Source organism: Perissodus microlepis, chromosome 6 (genome assembly GCF_051167445.1).
Source record: "Perissodus microlepis isolate ML-2025 ecotype Zambia chromosome 6, ASM5116744v1, whole genome shotgun sequence".
Classification (NCBI taxonomy): domain Eukaryota; kingdom Metazoa; phylum Chordata; class Actinopteri; order Cichliformes; family Cichlidae; genus Perissodus; species Perissodus microlepis.
The window spans coordinates 26,286,386-26,305,096 of NC_140466.1; the positions used below are offsets into that span (position 1 = coordinate 26,286,386).

General features: G+C 40.5%; 1 protein-coding gene across 1 annotated transcript; it reads left to right on the top strand.

Annotated features, from left to right (window-relative positions):
- The first annotated feature begins 127 nt into the window (after positions 1 to 127).
- On the top strand, positions 128 to 17,501 carry cpe (carboxypeptidase E). Its single transcript, XM_084931717.1, has 9 exons — positions 128 to 542; positions 9,742 to 9,938; positions 10,128 to 10,295; positions 11,242 to 11,359; positions 11,919 to 12,101; positions 13,288 to 13,427; positions 13,986 to 14,085; positions 14,279 to 14,397; positions 16,334 to 17,501. The coding sequence occupies exons 1-9, from the start codon at positions 302 to 304 to the stop codon at positions 16,430 to 16,432; spliced, it is 1,365 nt and encodes a 454-aa protein (XP_084787843.1). The 5' UTR covers positions 128 to 301; the 3' UTR covers positions 16,433 to 17,501.
- The last annotated feature ends 1,210 nt before the right edge of the window (positions 17,502 to 18,711 follow it).

Consider the following 18,711-nt stretch of genomic DNA (forward strand, 5'->3'; position numbering starts at 1 on the left):
TATTCCTTGTATTATCAATAATGAGTTTTCCTTGTGTATAAGCAATTTAAATAAATCTTGGCTTTTTCAGTTTATTTTGAAAATTATGACCGGATGTGGGGTTGGTTGTGGCTGGCTTTACGCAGTATGTTGACGGGGAGCCTGAGCTCAGGTACAGCGCATCACACTCAGAGGGAAGAGAGAGAGAGGCAGAGGGAAGGATATTTATAGCCTAAAGCGAGGCTGCAGCGCAGAGATAAGGCTAGGAGCCAAGCCGCCGGCAGGCAGGGAGACAGGCTTAGGAAAACGAGGACGCGTCAAAATGAAACACTTCCTCACGGTTGTTATACTCGGGGCTGCGGTAGTCACCCTGGTCAGCGCGGCCGGTACCGACGGGGCGATCTCCTTCGAGTACCACCGCTATGAGGAGCTGCGGAAAGCGCTGGTGTCGGTGTGGCTGCAGTGTCCGACCATCACCCGCATCTATACCATCGGGGAGAGCTTCGAAGGCCGCGAGCTGCTGGTGCTAGAGATGTCCGACAATCCGGGGACGCACGAACCTGGTCAGTTTTACGCACACACAAAGTCTGTTTCACACCGAACGCGCGGGACCATCACCATCCCCACTCCCTTTGTCCCCGCTTTCTGTCGCGGTATGAACTAATAGAAATCCATTACCACCCGCTGGGATAACACAAATACATTATGCACTATTGCGCATAGCAGCAGTTTGGCTGTGCCCTCATTTGTGTGTGTGTGGGTGTGTGTAAAGGTTATAGAAAAATGACTTGTGTCCCCGAGATAACAGCAGAGGAGGAGCGCAGGTGGGTCGTGCTGTGCGTAAAGGGGCGAGCGAGGGCCCCGCTGCATCAGTTCTGATGAATCTAGATGGTAGATAGTGGGATCAGCCGTGCAAAGCCGCCATTTTGCTGGTTGATAATGATCTCTTTGCGCTTATCCCGATTCGTGATTCTTAGAAAACACCACAGAAGCGGCGGATCGTGCCGTGACCCATTTGGAGGTGTTTCGAATTAGCCTTTCCAGCTTAAAAAGGAAGTTCAATTCAAAGGAAGGAGGCTTTGACTTAAATGGACCCATTAGTCATTAGCAGGGCTCTACAGTCATTATCATTACATCCCTATCTGCTTCAGTGCTCTGTACTATTTACTGGATGAAACAACAGATGATGAGTTTTACTGATGCGGTGCATTAGGCAAAACAACTACAGATGTGATTAACCGCGTTTTAGATGCAATCCACCTTCTCCTTTTGCCAAATTTTCCTCTCCTAGATGGGAAACTTCCATTTTGGGAGGAAAGCTGCATCTTCAGACTCATCAGATGGCTTTCCAAAATATTTTAAACACAGAGGGTGTTTGTGCCTGCCCCAAATGATCATAAGCTCTGTGGAAAAACGACCGTGGTTAAATTTCCCCAGAATATGAGCCTTTATGCTTCCTTGGAAGGATGTCACTGAAACAATCTATGGTTTCTTTATTTATTTTTAATCTTTTCGCTCTCTTTTTAAAATGCCAGACTTGGAATCCATGTCTTCATTTGTATATATGATGGTAAACATTAAAAACACCAAAATTTTAGTGTCCAATCCCTAACTGAGCATTGGCTTATTTTTCACATACATTAGTAATAAAGTCCTTTTATCATTTTGACCTCTTAATCCAAACCTCACTGCTGACCCGCTCAGACTCATTGGCGTGCTTTAAGTATGGAAACAGTGAGAGGAACACTGCTGGTCCAACCCTAGCCTGTAGTTTATTTAACCTTTAATGAACATTTGGGAATGGTTTAGTGATTCCTAGCCAGCTCTCTCCAAATGGGAGCTTTAGCCATGATCTACTGCAGGAAATAATTAATTTCATCTCAGTAATCCTGAGCTAGAGTTTTCAAAGGAAAGTGGAGACTCTTTATATTGTAGCACAAAGGTAATATTTTGTGGGATTTTTTTCGTGTGGAGAGGTGTATCTTTTTCTATGGGTGTATTTATGCATCGTTAATGGTGCACCACAGGTTTGGTGTGCCACTCCGCTCACATGGTCACAGAGTCTAATGACCATACATACTAAATAAGTCTGTAATAGTCCGGTGGGCGTACGCAGGCATGAGTCACAGTAGTGAGCCGTTATTACTACCAGATGAGTTTCCAAGCCGCTACTTCGCTAAGCAGGGCTGGGGCCTCCCCTCCTCCTTCAGTCTTTTCCTCCCTTTCCTCCTCTCCCTCTGCATCTCTGCCGAGCAAAACATCCACAGAGGGCAGGAGCACGATGAAACAGAGAAGCGCAGAGGGAGAGGAGCTCCAGATGGGGCAGAGCAGAGTAAGAGGAGGGAACTGCGGATGTGTGACGAGATGGATAAAACTCAAGCTTCCTTTAAGGCGTCCTGCTCATATTTTATCTGAGCCTGCAGTGTGTTCGAGCTAAGGTGGAGCCAAAATAGCTGTTGCCGGGGCAACAGATCGGCTTAGTGCACTGAGCCGACTAGCGTCTCGTGGTTGGCTGGCTGACTGTCTGGCTCAGGGAAGACCATGGTGATGGTCCTGAGCGGATGCATCTGTCAGTAAGCAGCCATCTGTCATGCGGTGCGGCACTGGACCTGCCTGTAGTCATAAATACTTGTAACATATTAGTATACATTCAGTGCCCATAGTGTGGATGGAGACTGGATCAGCAGGTCTTTCTATATTTTCAATGGGTCACATTCTCACTCACCAAAACAGACCCCCGAACCCAAATTAGTGCCTGGTTTGCTCTCATTGATTTTGTTTCTCGCCTTTATGTTTGGTTATGTTGCTGGTGGAAAAAAAAAATCTGTAGCTGACAGCAATGCCTGCCCAGGAAACTAATGAACTCAGCAGAACACGAGGCAGCTAAGACCCACATATTTTCCTGCAGCAGTTTGTTGTCAACAATTTTTTTTAAAAAAAAGGAGAGTGAGCAATGGACTGGGGTGTGCCAGGTGGACAGACACATGATTCAAAAAAACAAGACTGCACTGATTCCGCTGGATGTGTAGGTCTGCCTAGACACTTGTTATCTGACAAGCTTACCATTAAAAAGGGGTAAATGTTGCGTTTCCTGATTCTTTCTGCTGTCCACGGTGATACGACATCACAGAGCAGCGCTTCAGACCTGTTTCGAGTGTCATATATATGCGTTTTCAGCTTGGCATTTCCTTTAACATTGTATGATGGCATGAAAAGTTCAGGACTTGGCTTTTCATGGCTGAAACTACTTGGCATGATATGATACTTGAAAAGGAAACAGGAAGAGTGAAATGATTTGAGGAAAATGCCGTGTTATTCATTTACCGTTTCATGACACCAGCCTGCCAGAAAGTGATCACATGTAGGCTTTTTTTAAAAAAAAGTCAAGTATTTTCATTTTTATGTAATCAGGTAGATTCATCATATGCTACTTCTCCACCATCCACCTTTTAAAAGAGAAACTGCTGCATTAAATCTGTCTGAATATAGTTAGACTACTACCACCGCTTAAACTGTACATAAGAAACACGTGAATGTCCCTCAAAGTGCACATTATGTATTTTTGATACTCAAGGAGCCATTTGAGGATTGTTATTCAAACTAAAGGATTTGAATGCTTCCATCATTTGAAGGAGTCTGAATCTCACAGCTGGCTTATATTTAAGCTAAAAGCTTCTTTTCATCAGGGGAAATGAGGCTCTGGTTAAACTCTTTTGGCTCTCATGTCTGGAACCATTTACAATGTTTCTAACACCAGGAGGAGAAACTCTATATTGTAATATGCTTGGCTTTGTCTGAATGCGAAAAAAAATATGTCAGTATGAGGTACTGCTTGATCCAATCTGCTGTAGACCATCTCACGAGGTGGAAGATGTCATAAGACTCCACGGCCGTCTGTTTTATGATACGACAGAGAAAGTGTGAAATCCCCAGTGAGCACACACTCAGATGCCCAGTTAAAGCATATAACAGCCAGACACACCGCTGAATATAACATATCAGATGACACTGGGTGTGTTGACTATAACCTGTCCTTTTCAATGCTCCTGTTAGAAGACATTACGGTGGAGGGGAAGGGGGTGTAAAATGAAGACATTTTGCTTCGTGTAGAGATGGTGAAAACAGCCGAGAGACAAGAGGTGCTGATGGGAAAAGGAGCTAAAAATGACAGGAATGATGATTGAAAAAACAGGAGCGTCACAGGAGTGCAAGTTTGATGAGGGTGAAGAAGAACACGGGGAGAATAAGGGAGCAGCAGAAATGGAAAAAAATGGAAGAAAGAAAGGCCAAGGCATCAGCCAGAGGTCATTCATTATACATCAGACACCCACAGCCATCTACCACCTCCTCCTCATTCTTCGCCTTCACTCTGCTCTGACATGTTTTTCCTCCTTCTTCCACTGTCAGCTTTGCTTTTATTCTCACCCTTTCCTACACTTTTTTGTTCTTTGTTCCTTTTTTTTCTCTCTCTTGATATTTTATTTATTTTTTGTTTCTTCATTTGCAGTTTATTTTTGTTATTATTTTAATTTTTATTTATTTTAATTTTTTTATTTTCTTCACAGCCGATATGTAGGCACTTCTCTCCCATGTCTTCAATCGTGGAATCCTGAAAGATTTTGATGATGTCCATGTCCTAAAAAAACAAAAATCAAAAAACTCAGTCTGCTTCTAACACTTGTCAATTTCTGAGGTATGTACAGAAGAGCAGATCCTTTTTTTCCCCTTTTGGCAGGCGTCGGTTATAAGCAACTATAGCTCCCACAGGCTGTGAGAGTGCTCTTTCAGGAGAGCACAGCCATTAATGTGTAAATGAGAGGCAAAAATTGCACAAGTTCTATGTTAGTGACTACAAATGTAGAGGCTTTCAAATCTTGGACGTGAGTTGTTGAGTTCTGAAAACAGTTTCACAGGTTTTTAGAAAGGTGTTTAGACACCAGCAGAAACTGGTGCATTCACGGGGGATAGGGGGAATCAAGCATTTACAGACTACAGCAGCGAATGAGCATCCGCATACCAAGAAATGTTTTATTGATGCCTATCCAAAAGAATCTAAAGCAAAGACTATAGATTAAAGATAACTGCCAGAATAAAAAATGACTTCATGTGGTAGAAATCAACTGAGCACTGGTGAGCTTTCTCTTGTCTTTGTCCACGTGTCTGTAATGTGAGCGTGTATATGAGTGTGTTTGTGTACCCAGGCACGAGACAGACAGACAGATGCAGAGTGAGAGTCTGTTTACTCGCTCTCCCAGTTCATTTATCTCCCTTAGAACCTGCCCGTGGCAGGGTTGCCACAACGACTGAGAGCGTGCTTAATGTGGTCATTCCCAAATGACGTTTGTAGCTGCAGCCGTAATTACTCGGTCGCCTAGGAGACTTTAGTGCTGCTGATCATTTGTGACAAAGGTCGGAGGATGCATTGGATTTTGGCAGCGTCACATGTGTCATATTAACCTTTAGCAGCAGGAAGTGATTTAAAGTTAAAGAGCATTTGGAAACTCAGGTTTTTACTGAAGTTAAGTTGTGATATGTAAAATCTATGCAAACAGAGAAAGATGATGTGATATTCTTCTTAATCAATTAGTTAGACTAAATTTTTAATGGTTTCATCCTCACCTCATTTCTGTTTGAATCACTGTAAAGTGAATCTGTTTTGGCTTTGGGATGTTTTCCACATGAAGGATGTGGCTGATCTGGACCTTTGTCATATTTTACATACTAGTAAAACCTGTTCAGTCTTACAAATTAAATATTAACTGCTTTTGTGAGTGTCATATGTGGACTACTTAAAACATGTATGTGCAAAAGTCTTGCACCAACCCTTGTTTCTTCTTTTCAGTTCAGCTGAATTGAATTTATATAGCACCAGTTCAAAACAAAAGGATATTTTGCTTGTAAGGAGTCCAACTTTCTTTTAATAGTTCTTTTAATTTGTAATAGTTCTCCAGACTTTTGACATTAGCTGCTTTTTCACTCATTTTTAGTCCAGTCCTTGTACCTGGCTATTTTCAGATGGATGAAGAATCAGATACATCTTTTGTTTGCTAAGCAACTTAACACTGATCTATGAATCACTGAAGCACAAAAAGGCACCTTAGTCAAGGGGTGAACCAGTGTTTACATGTACCAGATGACTTAGCAAACATCCAGTTTAAAATTGTATCCGAATGCACTTTGTTACTAGCAGCCTATCAAAAAACCTCATCATCTGTTCTAATTTCAAAGATAAAAGATGGAATTATGATTTGGATCCACTATATAATACCATCAGGAAGGCATCTGATGGTTAACAGCGTCATGACAATGATCCCAACAACTCTGCCAGTACATAAAAACCATACCTGGATAGAAAAAAAACACAGTCAAGGATTGGCCTCCCAGAGCCTGGCGCATTGTGAGATCATCTTGACAGAGAACAGAACAAAAGGCACCAAACATCCAAAGAAGAGCATCGAGTGTCCTTGAAGAAGTCTGGAAACTGTTCCTGAAGACTACTTAAAGAAGTTAGAAGAAAACTGCCAACGAGAGTTCAGGCTGTGTTGAGGAACAAATGTGGTCACACCACATATTCACTTTCAAGCTTTAAAATAAAAAGAAACAATGGATGAATTCACATAGGAATGTTTCCTGTTATGAACTAATGCTATCACAGGTGACGTCTTACATTTCAGAAGTGAAGGGTCTCAGCTACATCAGTTTCATATGTTGAAAAATCCACATTTGCAGTTTCATGTGTGAGCAGTTTTTTTATGCGGGTGTCAGAGTTAAAGCTCATTCTGACCTTAACAGAAAAGAGGAATAGATTGAGAAATAAGGGGGAAGGGTTTGCATGTGTAAAAACAGAACAGATGGAGCTGTTATGAAGTGTTAATGAGCGTGAATCTGCAAAAAAACATATGAAAACAAATGACAGGCGTACTCCTCATGTCACCTCATAACTAGCTACATGAGTCTGCACATATATGGGTTCTAAATAAACATGCACAGCTCTGTAGTCTGCATGCTAACATGGAGTTCAACAGCATAAAAGCATGTTTCGTAAGGGAGACGGGAAATGTCTCACGATACTGAGCATCTGTTTAATAGCTTGAAACACAGTAACTCATTTTTTGGCTGAATGCAACATCAAAGTGTGTGTGTTTGAGTGTGTGTGCGCATGCATATGGCAGCTCTGTCGGGCTTCTGAAGGCTGTAAAAACAAAAACATCCAGCAACGCCAGGACAGAAAGAGTTAATTGCAGGCTTGAAATCATTAGTAGCAACTGTGAGGAGATTCAAACATTTAAAAATAACCTGACTACCAGATGTAGATGGGTGGTGTGTGTGTGTATTACTCACGCATGAAGCTGCTGGCGTTACTCTACAAATACATGAAGAGACCAGCCAAAATGGATTTAAAAAGTCTTGAAAGCATTTTATACAATAATTTAGTTATAGAAGAATATATATAAGATACACAGAATAATAATAGTCATTATTCTTTAGGGGAAAAATAAGGAAAACGAAATGACCCAATCAGGGTAGAAGGAAGAACAATAAAAACACAGTTCTCAGTAAAACCAGCACCCTGCAGCGATTTGGCTTCAGCACACTTGGATACTCGCTTGCTTTTCAACATTGCCATTCTCAAACTACATTTTATAACTTGTAACCGATCTGAACAAAAGACTTTGTTCTCGTACAGCTGCAGAAAGCCATTAATCTTTGATTCATAGCCAATCAAAGAATGTTTACAGCTCGCTGCAGCTCATACATCTTCTTCTTTGTCATTTTGTTAAAGGGCTTTAAATAGGCCCAATTTCAAACTTGTCCGTGTTTTGTATATATTTGTATAGATGAAAAGCCTAATTAGTATCTAAAACAGATGGTGGGATCATGGGGGTTTATTACAAGGCAAATTCACTGGGCTCAAGACAGAAATAGCTTTTAGACATGAAAGCAAGATCACCTTTGATAAAGAAAAGCAGATGCCGTTTTTCTACCCACGCACTGACGTGGCCAATAACAGTAAATGCACCAAATGGTACAGTGTGTATTTTTAGATAAATACAAAGAAAGGAACCAAATTTAGAATCAAATCAGATCCAAGGTTCTCAAAAACAGGACAGGATGTTGAAATGTGCAAAACATAATCAGGATATCAGACTACGACCCTGGCGCAATACAGTAATATGTGTATTAAACACAGACGTTCAGTGAGCAAGGATAAAAGTACATTTCTTAAAGATTTGTCATCCAGTCACACAGGTCTAGATGCTGACTGGTAACTGTTCACTGAGGACAAATATGTATCCCCTGATCATTTGGTGAGGGGTGAAATTGCTCTACCAAAAATCATCTTGCAATTGCTTTGGTCACTAGCAGATTGGCATTGAGGCAATGTTGCCTGCAAACACTCAGCATTGACTTTTCGAGCTGTAGGGAAAAATTAGAAAAACTGACACAAAGCAGAAACATAAGCCGTCCACCTTCACACTTAAAGTTGCATCTTTTTGGTCTCAGTGGTAAGCACAACTTTTTCTTTTTCTCTCTCTTTTTTAAATACTGCTTAATGAGTTGTTGGTGAGTGTTTGCAGACAAGGTGGCAAGTTTCCATGACAACTACAAGTGACCAGTACACAGTTTTTACTGTTGACAAATCCATTATTTGCAAAACATAAATGTTTTAAAAATCTGAAATGTAACTGATAACAATGGGGTGGCTGCGGCTCTGGAGGTAAGCAGGTCATCTAATAATCGCCAGGGTTGGTGGTTTGATCCTTGGCTGTTACAGTCTGCATGCCAAACTGTCCTCATCAGATTGTGAATGCGTGTGAATGTTACAAAGAAGGAAAAAAGTGCTCGTATGATTGTGTGTGTGTGTGTGTGAACGAGACTTGTTGTTTAAAGTGCTTTGAGTGGAAAAGTGGAAATAAGAAGCAGTCCATTTGCCATTTACCCACTTTTCTGGTGATCTGAAGAGCTCACTGTGGTGAAGCATTTGAAAAAATCCAAAATTAGATTGGCATTTGAACCTGCCATGTACGGCCTCCTGCCTCATTTAAGACAAACACCTTCATATTTAATAGACGTAAAAGACGTAATAATAAAATACTATCCCCAAGTGTAAAGTACACTGATAATTTGGGAACTGGAATGACTTTAAGTGACTTTGTCAATTAGTAGGTTTTAATCAATCATCAGTAATCGTAGTTGGTGATTGTTAATCAGTGATTTGGAGAATTAATTTTGGTGTTTTGAGTTAAATTCTCTCTCAAACCCATCATCAGCAGGCTCCTCGGTGCCATGTGTCTGACAGAACAGTGTGTGACACAGTCGCTGCTTAATCCACTGTGTCATTATTGTCCAGAGGAGCACTGGGCTCGACGATGCGATGTAACCTTTCTGTTGATGAGTCAGTGTGTTCGTCACTCCTCGAGCGTGGACGTCGTCTGTGTCCACGATAACTTCCATAACAAATCATAATGTGACCTGTTTGGTCCCGAGGAGATAACAGATTGTTTCCATGATGGTTTCCCGCTATAGTGTCGATGTGGCCAGCTGTATGTGTGTATTTTTGTCTTTTTGTGAGATTACGTGAGAGTGGCTTATGCTGATTCATTGTCAGCTTTGTCAAATCCTCCTCCTTTGTGAGATGTGTGTTCAGTTCTGCCTCTCGGCCAAAAACCTGCTCTTCACAACAGGGATGCTTACATTATGCCCAATCACAGTTACGTCTGTGTGACAGTGACTCAACAGGAGCCTTCTGGTTTCTTGCAGGTGAGCCTGAGTTTAAATACATCGCCAACATGCATGGCAACGAGGCGGTGGGCAGAGAGCTGCTCATCTACCTGGCTCAGTACCTGTGCAACCAGTACCAGCAGGGCAACGAGACCATCATCGATCTCATCCACAACACCCGCATCCACCTCATGCCGTCAATGAACCCCGACGGCTTTGAGAAGGCCGCCTCACAGGTGAAGAAACAGCACGTAAAAATCACTTTTTGAACTTTACGTCTGGACAGTTTAAGCTCGCAGGCCTGTAAACAGTCATTTAGGAACCACAAGTCTTTAAATTACACCTACACAGCAAGAGCAGCATCTATTAAAGCTCCAGACACTGTCTTTTAATCTGTCCCCATCTCATTTCTGTTTACTGTGCAGCCCGGAGAGATTAAGGACTGGTTTGTGGGCCGCAGTAATGCGCAGGGGGTGGATCTAAATCGTAACTTCCCTGATCTGGACCGCATCATCTACATCAACGAGCGGGAAGGCGGAGCCAACAACCACCTGCTGCAGAACATGAAGAAGGCTGTGGATGAAAACACCAAGGTAAAACAAACTGACTTACTGATTACAGGATAAGGTAGCAGTTATTTCTTACTTACCACGAAAAGACTGAAGTAGCAATAATAATGCTAAGACTCAAATCTTTGAGTCTTATCCACCCTTTCTGTGTCACTCAGAAACAAGCTAATTCAAACTATGTATTAAATATGCTTATATAAGTTCATTAATAAATGATATTAACATTGAGAACTTTATTTTAAATATTTTTATGAAATGTTGCACAGAAAGGAATAAATAGTCCATTTGCTCTGGTCTGTTTTCATGTGTGGATTGCTGAACATCTGTGGTTATCTACGGTACATTTACAGCAGAAGGATGGAAAATGTGAGGTTGAACCAAAGCTGCTATAATCAAAAGTGTATATTATAACAAAGCTAGTAAATGAATGGCTAAATGAAGGGTTGCCAGCTCAGTGGGGAATCAAAATCCCCCCAAAATTGACCCTTGGTATTGTGGGGCGTCCACCATGTCTGTGTGTGTGTGTGTATGTGGGTGGCATTTTTTGTGTGTGCATGCGCAGAAATGATGAATTGATAACTAGCAATTCAAAAATGGCATTTTCATTTATTATTAGCCCTGTCATGTTCATGCATCAAAAGTAACCAAATTTGATGGGAAATCCTTTGAATATTAAGTAATTTGATTACTTGTAAATTTTCTAATTTTGTGACATACGTACATGAAATTTAATGGAATCTAATCAAATTAAATTGACTTGACTGGCATGCATTCAGTTTATACCAAGCATATTTTCCTTAATGATTAATCAGTTGAATAAATACAACTTTGATTTGATATATTTCAACTGCCTATATTTCAAAGGCCTGGAGTTGCCCACCCCTGGTGTAGGTCGAAGGTGATATTGCTTTAGACATTTATTATCTAAACATTATTGTAATTGTAATTTTTTAATGTTTCACATTTGCAGCTGGCTCCAGAGACCAGGGCTGTGATCCACTGGATCATGGACATCCCCTTCGTCCTCTCGGCAAACCTGCATGGAGGAGACGTTGTGGCCAACTATCCATATGATGAAACCCGCACTGGTACACACACACACACACACACACACACAGTATAAGAACAAAGAACATTTATATCACATGTTAGAGTCCATTTGAGTTTTATTGAAGACTATTCCCTCCACTGAAAAGAAAAAAACATTATAAAACACTGGCGCTGCTCATCACCATCATCGCAGATATGATTCCTGATGATGCGACCCAAATATCCACATTTAAAACTTCCCAAACAGAGCAAGTGAAGTTTTTGCTTCGCCTTTAGTAGAAGAGATCACTCCCACACTTGTTTTTCCTGTTTGGGTTGTTAAACTGTATGTAAACTGTTCCTTTCTTTCATGTGAGGATGTTTATCAAGATAAATATTTGAACCGTTTATGTAACAGCAAACATTTTAGTCCCTTTTCTTTAGAATGTCGTAAATTTGATTTAAATCAGATGGAAAATCTTTCCACCGGCCGGTTCCTCTGCGTCATCGCTCAAAGCAAACAAAATGTGTTGAGCAGGCACACGTTTTCTGCTAACACTTCATCAAAGCCGCTCTCTAAATGGCGAGCGCTTGTTTGTTCTCTTTCCTCTCATTAAGGATCCACGCATGAGTACAGCGCCAGTCCGGATGATGTGATGTTCAAGTCTTTGGCTAGAGCCTACTCCATGTATAACCCCGTCATGTCCGATCCTCACCGAGCCCCGTGTCGCAAGAACGATGACGACTCCAGCTTCAAAGACGGCATCACTAACGGCGGGGCCTGGTACAGTGTGCCTGGAGGTAAGAGGCAACTAAAGCATTTTTAAACTAGTGATTGGATAAAAAAAAAAACCCAAACAGAAAAACCCTAAAAACACCTGAATTGGTGGTTAAAACGTTGCTCACCTATAGTTGAACAATAATGGATTTCCAGCTACAGGTGAATTTGAACCTGTAAAAGATGTCCATTGGGTCCTTTCTTACCTCTCAATAAGGACTTTCTCCCTTGATTGCTCAGTATGGCCGAGCCACCAGCTCTCAGAAGAGTCCTGGTTGTGCCAAACCTCTTCCATCTGAGGCGTCTGTGCTCATGGGAACTCTGATGCAGCAGAAACGTTTTTGTAGGCTTCCCCAGATCTGGGCTTTGCAACAACCCTGTCTCTGAGCTCTGTAGGCAGATAATTTGAGCTCACAGTTTTTGCTGTGATATGCATTGTCAGCCACGAGGCCTTCTATAGAGAGTCAATTTAATTTACCACAGGTGGACTTCAGTCAAGGCGTAGAAATGTCTCAGCAACGGTCAAGAGAAACTGGAGGGATTGAGCTAATATGTTTTTTTGCAATAGGCTTGAATTCTTATGTAGATGTTACCAAAAGCGGGCAGTATGGTGGCACAGTGGTTAGCACTGTTGCCTCACAGCAAGATGGTCCTGAGTTCAATTGCACCATCAGGTCTTTCTTTCTTTCTGTGTGCAGTTTCCATGTTCTCCCTGTGCTTGTGTGGGTTCTCTTGAGGTACTCTGCCTCCCACAGTCCAAAGACATGTAGTTATTGGGGTTAGGTTAACTGGTTATTCTAAATTGCCCATAGGTGTGAATGTCTGTCTGTATGAGTTAGCCCTGTGACAGACTGGTGACCTGCCCAGGGTGTACCCTGGCTCTCAACCTAAGACTGCTGGGATAGGCTCCAGCGCGCCCGCAACCCTGAAAAGGAAAAGAGAATGGATGGATGTTACAAAAATTCTGTTTTCAGTTTGTCCGTATGGGGTAGTTTGTGTAGATTAATGAGAAAAAAAAGAATTGATGGCATCATGCTGCTGCAACATAACAAAATTGAACAAGGTGAAGTGGGTGTGAAGACTTTCTCGAGTCACTGTATGTAACTATGTATATTGTTTTCAGGTAAATGGTTAACCCATTTTCAAATATATAATCCTGAATTCTGTTGACTTTTTCGGTTTTGCTTTCCCTCTCTCTGCGGTTTACAGGAATGCAGGATTTCAACTATCTCAGCAGCAACAGTTTCGAGATCACTCTGGAGCTCAGCTGTGACAAGTTCCCCAATGAGGAAACGCTGAAGAGCTACTGGGAGCAGAACCGCAACTCGCTCGTCAACTACATCGAGCAGGTAGGCAGGACTCTAAATACAGATGCCATAAATCACGGTTTGTAGTCTCTTCCATTTGCACAGCTGACCCAGAGACAGTACCAATGCTTGCAATCTCAAGTCTATAAGTGCTAATGCTTGAAATAAAATGCAAAATGTGTCATCTATAAGAGCAAAATTGACCTTCACAACATATTTTCAGATCATAGGTTGGATCTGGCAGGATTTATGTGACTAATTCTGCTAATGGAGGTGAAAGAATCGTAACTTTGATGGTAAAAAGGAACCACATAATCGGACACGTAATGTAGCCTCATGGCGTCAGAGTTGCAATTGCCCATCCAGACGTCAGACACTAATTTGTGGTGATGCCACTTCTTCCTTTGTTTGCTCACAAGAGGTTGCTCAACCAGAAAAAGCTCTATATTTATTAAATGCTCAATGCTCTGCTGAGGAGACTGTTACAGTACATCTTCTCCACCAAAAACTAACAAATCTTTTACACCTGACTCTAAAAATGCTGCCATCAGTCCTAGAGGGAACATGTTCTTCACGTGTCAATGTGCGCATTGTGTGCAGGTTCACCGTGGCGTTAAGGGCTTTATCCGTGACCTTCAGGGCAACCCCATTTCCAATGCCACTGTGTCTGTGGAGGGTATTGACCATGACATCACCACAGGTAAATTCACACAATTCACAAAGCACAAGTGCTATCACAGCTCTTGCTTGTTCCATGTGAGAAATATAACGGAGAGATGGTGCAATGCCTCCATCTCGTGGATAGTGTGGGTACTGCAGTTGTTGCTCGGAGCTGCTCTGAGCATCAGTGTGTTGGTTAAACACATTTTAACAAGACAATCTGTATTTTATAGCCAAAGATGGAGACTATTGGCGCCTACTGGCTCCAGGAAACTACAAAGTGGCAGCCTCTGCCCCTGGATACCTGACTGTCATCAAGAAGGTGGCTGTACCCTACAGCCCTGCAACCAGGGTAAGACACACAAACAAATGACTCATCACATTCCCTGTGGGGTCTTTTATCTTTCCAGAAGGTAACCTGAGTGGAAGTTTCCCAGCCATATTTTCTGGATCTCTAAGCCCTACACCTATATGAAAATATACAATCTAGAATAAGCCACTGAACCTTGGTCCCTCCAGCAGACACCACAAACACATCAGATGCTGGATGTCTGACTAATGTTGGCACCGCCTACGTAATAATGTAAGGTCTCGGTTGAAGTGTCTGTTCACAATAAGCCACTAAACGTTTAACAGCTGTTAAGTGCTTAGTATGTGTAACAAAGGGAGGAGAGTTTGTTCACTCAGAAGCCCTCATGTCAAGCTGCATAGGACGGAATTTGTAGGGCAGAATTTTTAAAGTCTGCAAGCTACCAAGTGAGTCTGCAGCAGAAAAATGATTAAGAGTATTTAAACTAAATTCTATTCAAAATCAGTCTGGATTGCATATTCTCTATTTTCTTCTTCTTACCAGCCCTGTTAACAATCTTAAAATTGCCCAGATTAATTTCTAGAGAACCAGTTGTTTTTCTGTCATGGAGGATGCTTTAGTTCATCAACTAATAGCTAAAAAATCTTTTCAAAGCTTCCAGTTGCATCACAGAGTCTTTATTATCAGATGGAATCAGTTCTGATATGTTTGAACTTCTGCCCAGACTTTTCAGGACGTTAAAAACAAGGACAAACAGATGAAAAAGCTGAAGTAATAACTGCACTAAACACTGCTGGAACTGTGCAAATTTTAAAAGAGAATGAATCGCGCACTGAAGGCACAGGAAAATGGCTACTTTTAGAGACCTTCATAGATTTCTTTTTGACATACATATATATTTTACAAGACATTTTTATCCTTTTTTCAGATGTCTGCGCTTTTAGATTGCATCCAATTTTATTGCATATGTGCAATGACAGTAAAGATATTATTATTATGTTGATATGGTCTCATATGGGGGGTCATGATAACCCTGTTAGTGTTTTAAGATAAGATCTGGTGTCAATTGTAGTTTAATAGAATTGCCTTCCAACCGGCCCTGTACTGGTCGATGGTGCTGCTACTTCGCTGTTCGATGCTGCGATCTGTTCTGAGTCAGTAAAAGTCTGGAGAGAGATCAAAGAAAGGAGGAGTGATATTCATCTACATGTGGCCAGCTGTAACTGTGAATTAACTGCGATGACACCAACTGAGCTCAAGAAGTGCAGAACACCTATCATATAGACCAAATACACCTATCATAGTTTATATGTTAAACTTCAACATATAAACTACTCGTGTGTCATACTGAAACGTTTGGTGTGATTCCAGTAAATACAGCTCCAGTATTTCTTTTAACCTAGAGGTATGAGCAAGAGAGCAATGTGTCATGACTTGTGAGATGAATCATCACTTAGCAAATTCTGAACATTTTAGTGACCAATAAATCACTGTGATTTTTACTTTCCACAATAATAAGTTTCCACAATAAAACACATCTTTCAGCTTTTCATGTATTTTGAAATTGTTTTTTTTTTTTTTGGAGACCTGGAGTGTAAATGTGCCTGTTTCTAAAACCCTTTGGATCATCTTCTGTTCCGTCTGTAGATGTGACAATAAACACAAAAAGGTTCTGCTATTTTTTATAGATAGTTGAGATATATTTTTTTCATTTCCAAAAAACTAATACATATTTTACATATTGGAATTAAAGAATAGCAACAAAATATCCATCCTATTGAGCCAGTATTGATTCCATCCTAATGCATACCTATCGATACTATCAATATTTGGATAGAGAAAATAGGAAAAAAAGCAACATTTGAATGAATGAATAGAAAAGTTTCTAGTTAAAGAACAACTTACAAAACCAACACATTATCTCCAAAGTCAGCTGGATCCTCCTTGGTTCTCAGCTGCTGTATCTTGTGTGTCTCAGGTGGATTTTGAGCTGGAGTCCCTGATGGAGAGGAAGGAGGAGGAGCGGGAGGAGCTGATGGATTGGTGGAAGATGATGTCAGAGACACTGAACTTCTAACGCGTTTGTCTCGCTGACGATCGGAGCGTCCACAATTCGATGTAATATAGTCAACGTTCTGTGTGCCCGTCCGCTCTGAAAAAGAATATATTGTCTCTTCTTCTACTTCTTTCTTTTGATTGTGTTCTCTCCATTCTTACTTTAATTAATTTTGTTGTTTATTAATGTAAGAGTTTGCCTCACACTCCTGTAGATTGTTTGAATATCCTGCGCGCGCAGTGAAAGACAAAAGGAGGAATTTGCAGGCAGCTTGCTGGCAGTGAGATTGGTCTTGACTTCCGTGGTATTGTGTTCTCTATCGTACACGTGATTGGTAACCATGGCACTCACCTATATATCCAATGAATGACTGACTGAGTAATAATGTATGTAAAAGATCTGTTTACATGATTGCCACATGGCTCTGTCTATAAGTATTCATTTCCCCCCCTGTTTTAAATGTCTCTGTTTCTCCAGGCTTTAGTACCAATACATACACAACGCTACTACACACGAAACCTTCCAAGTCTGAGTAGCTGTAAAAACACACTCTGATACTCGTGCTGTTTTTTTCCTGTAAAATAAAGCCGATGTTGCACTACGGTACTGAGATAATCAGGGACATTGAAAACACTGTAAAATCACTGTAAACATCATATTGTAAACAATCTATACAGGCAAGCTAGTTTCCATATATGTTATTGATGTTACGATTTTTTAAACTGCAGCACAGCTTTGATTCCAGCACAAGATGAATGGTTATAATATTATAATATATACTGTATTTATGAACTAGGTATAGCAAGAAAAGTTTTTTTTGTAACTAAAAAAATATGAAGAACCACGATCATGACACTAATAAATCAGTCAACCCAAAGCCATTCCTTTGTATGTGCACTACACAGGAAATACTGTAAAACATAAGGAAGGAAGATTCATGTTTACTGCAACATGAATCTTTTGAGTGGACAGTTGGCTGACTTTCATTTTAGAGCTCAGAAAGGATTTATTGAATGTATGGCTATGGAAATGGTTTAAATAATGTAAAGAATAAACAAATCAATAAAACTCCCCTCTTTATGTTGTCGAACTGCCGTCTGGTCTCTTTTGTTTCAGCTCTTTTTGGGTGACAGCAGCTGCAGTTGTTCACTTCTTAATGAGGCTGATGGATGGGAGCAAATGGGTTAAAATGGGCTAAAGCCTTTTTTAGGTTTTCATTAAAAGCTCAAAATAGCCCCTCTATTTTGAGCTTTTTACATTTTTACAGGGATAATTGTGAAAGCATTTGCTGTTTGCAAGGAAATGGAGAAACAGTCCCTAAAAATAGGCCCGATGGCGAGATGCCACAGTGGATTAGAGGGGAAACATTAAGCAGAAGTTTTGCATTAATGCCTCAAATCTGTTAACAAAGTCATTTTATTTATGGTTTCTTTATTTCCTCATGAGCAAAAGAATTTCGCTTTATGATGTCAGCTCATCTAACAGCATATAGTTTTAGGTTTTCAGTGCTCACAGCTGTTGCCATAAGGTGTTGCTTACGGATGGTTGGAGAAGTTACCGCCTATAATTATAGCAAACACCCATCCGTGAAATGGTCATATAACAATCACTACTGCAAATTCTGACTTACCAAACCAAGTTTGATGTTCTGGTACAAGCACGTGCCTGTTTGATTATTGTATAAGAAGATGATGTTTGCATTTTAAACATTTTACAGCTCAAATTAGATGAGAATATAAAATTCTGATGTAGATTTCTATTCTGTTTGAGTGCAGCAACGCTGTGCATCTCTCTGACTTGGTAACATTTTAGCCTTCTCTTTTTTTATAGAAACAGCTAATTTCTGCATAAACTTAAACTTATGTTATAGTTTATGAATTTATTGGTAAAAAGCAAAAAGAATTTAAAAAAATGGGAAGTAAGATCATTGCAGGAGCTTCTCGATCTTGTATACCAGCAGTATAGCAAAGTTCAAACGAGTAAGAAAAAAGAAGTTTTATAAATCAGGATAATAAAAAAATGTTTAATTCAAAAGAAAATGATTTTGTTACATTCAGAATTTCCGTTAAACACTGAATGTAATTATTTTGTTTTTGTAAATATTTTATTAATATTAAGGTTGGTTACAGTGGACATCGTCTCTAAATTGTGTTGGCATGGACTCAATTTCTGATGTCAGTTTGACTCTTCTAATCACTTTACATATATAGTTTTTTCCCCCTTGCACATTAATGCATAGTGCAGTGGATTCATGCAATTTTAGCAGCTCCAAACTGAGGTCTAATCAGGCAGAATAAGTG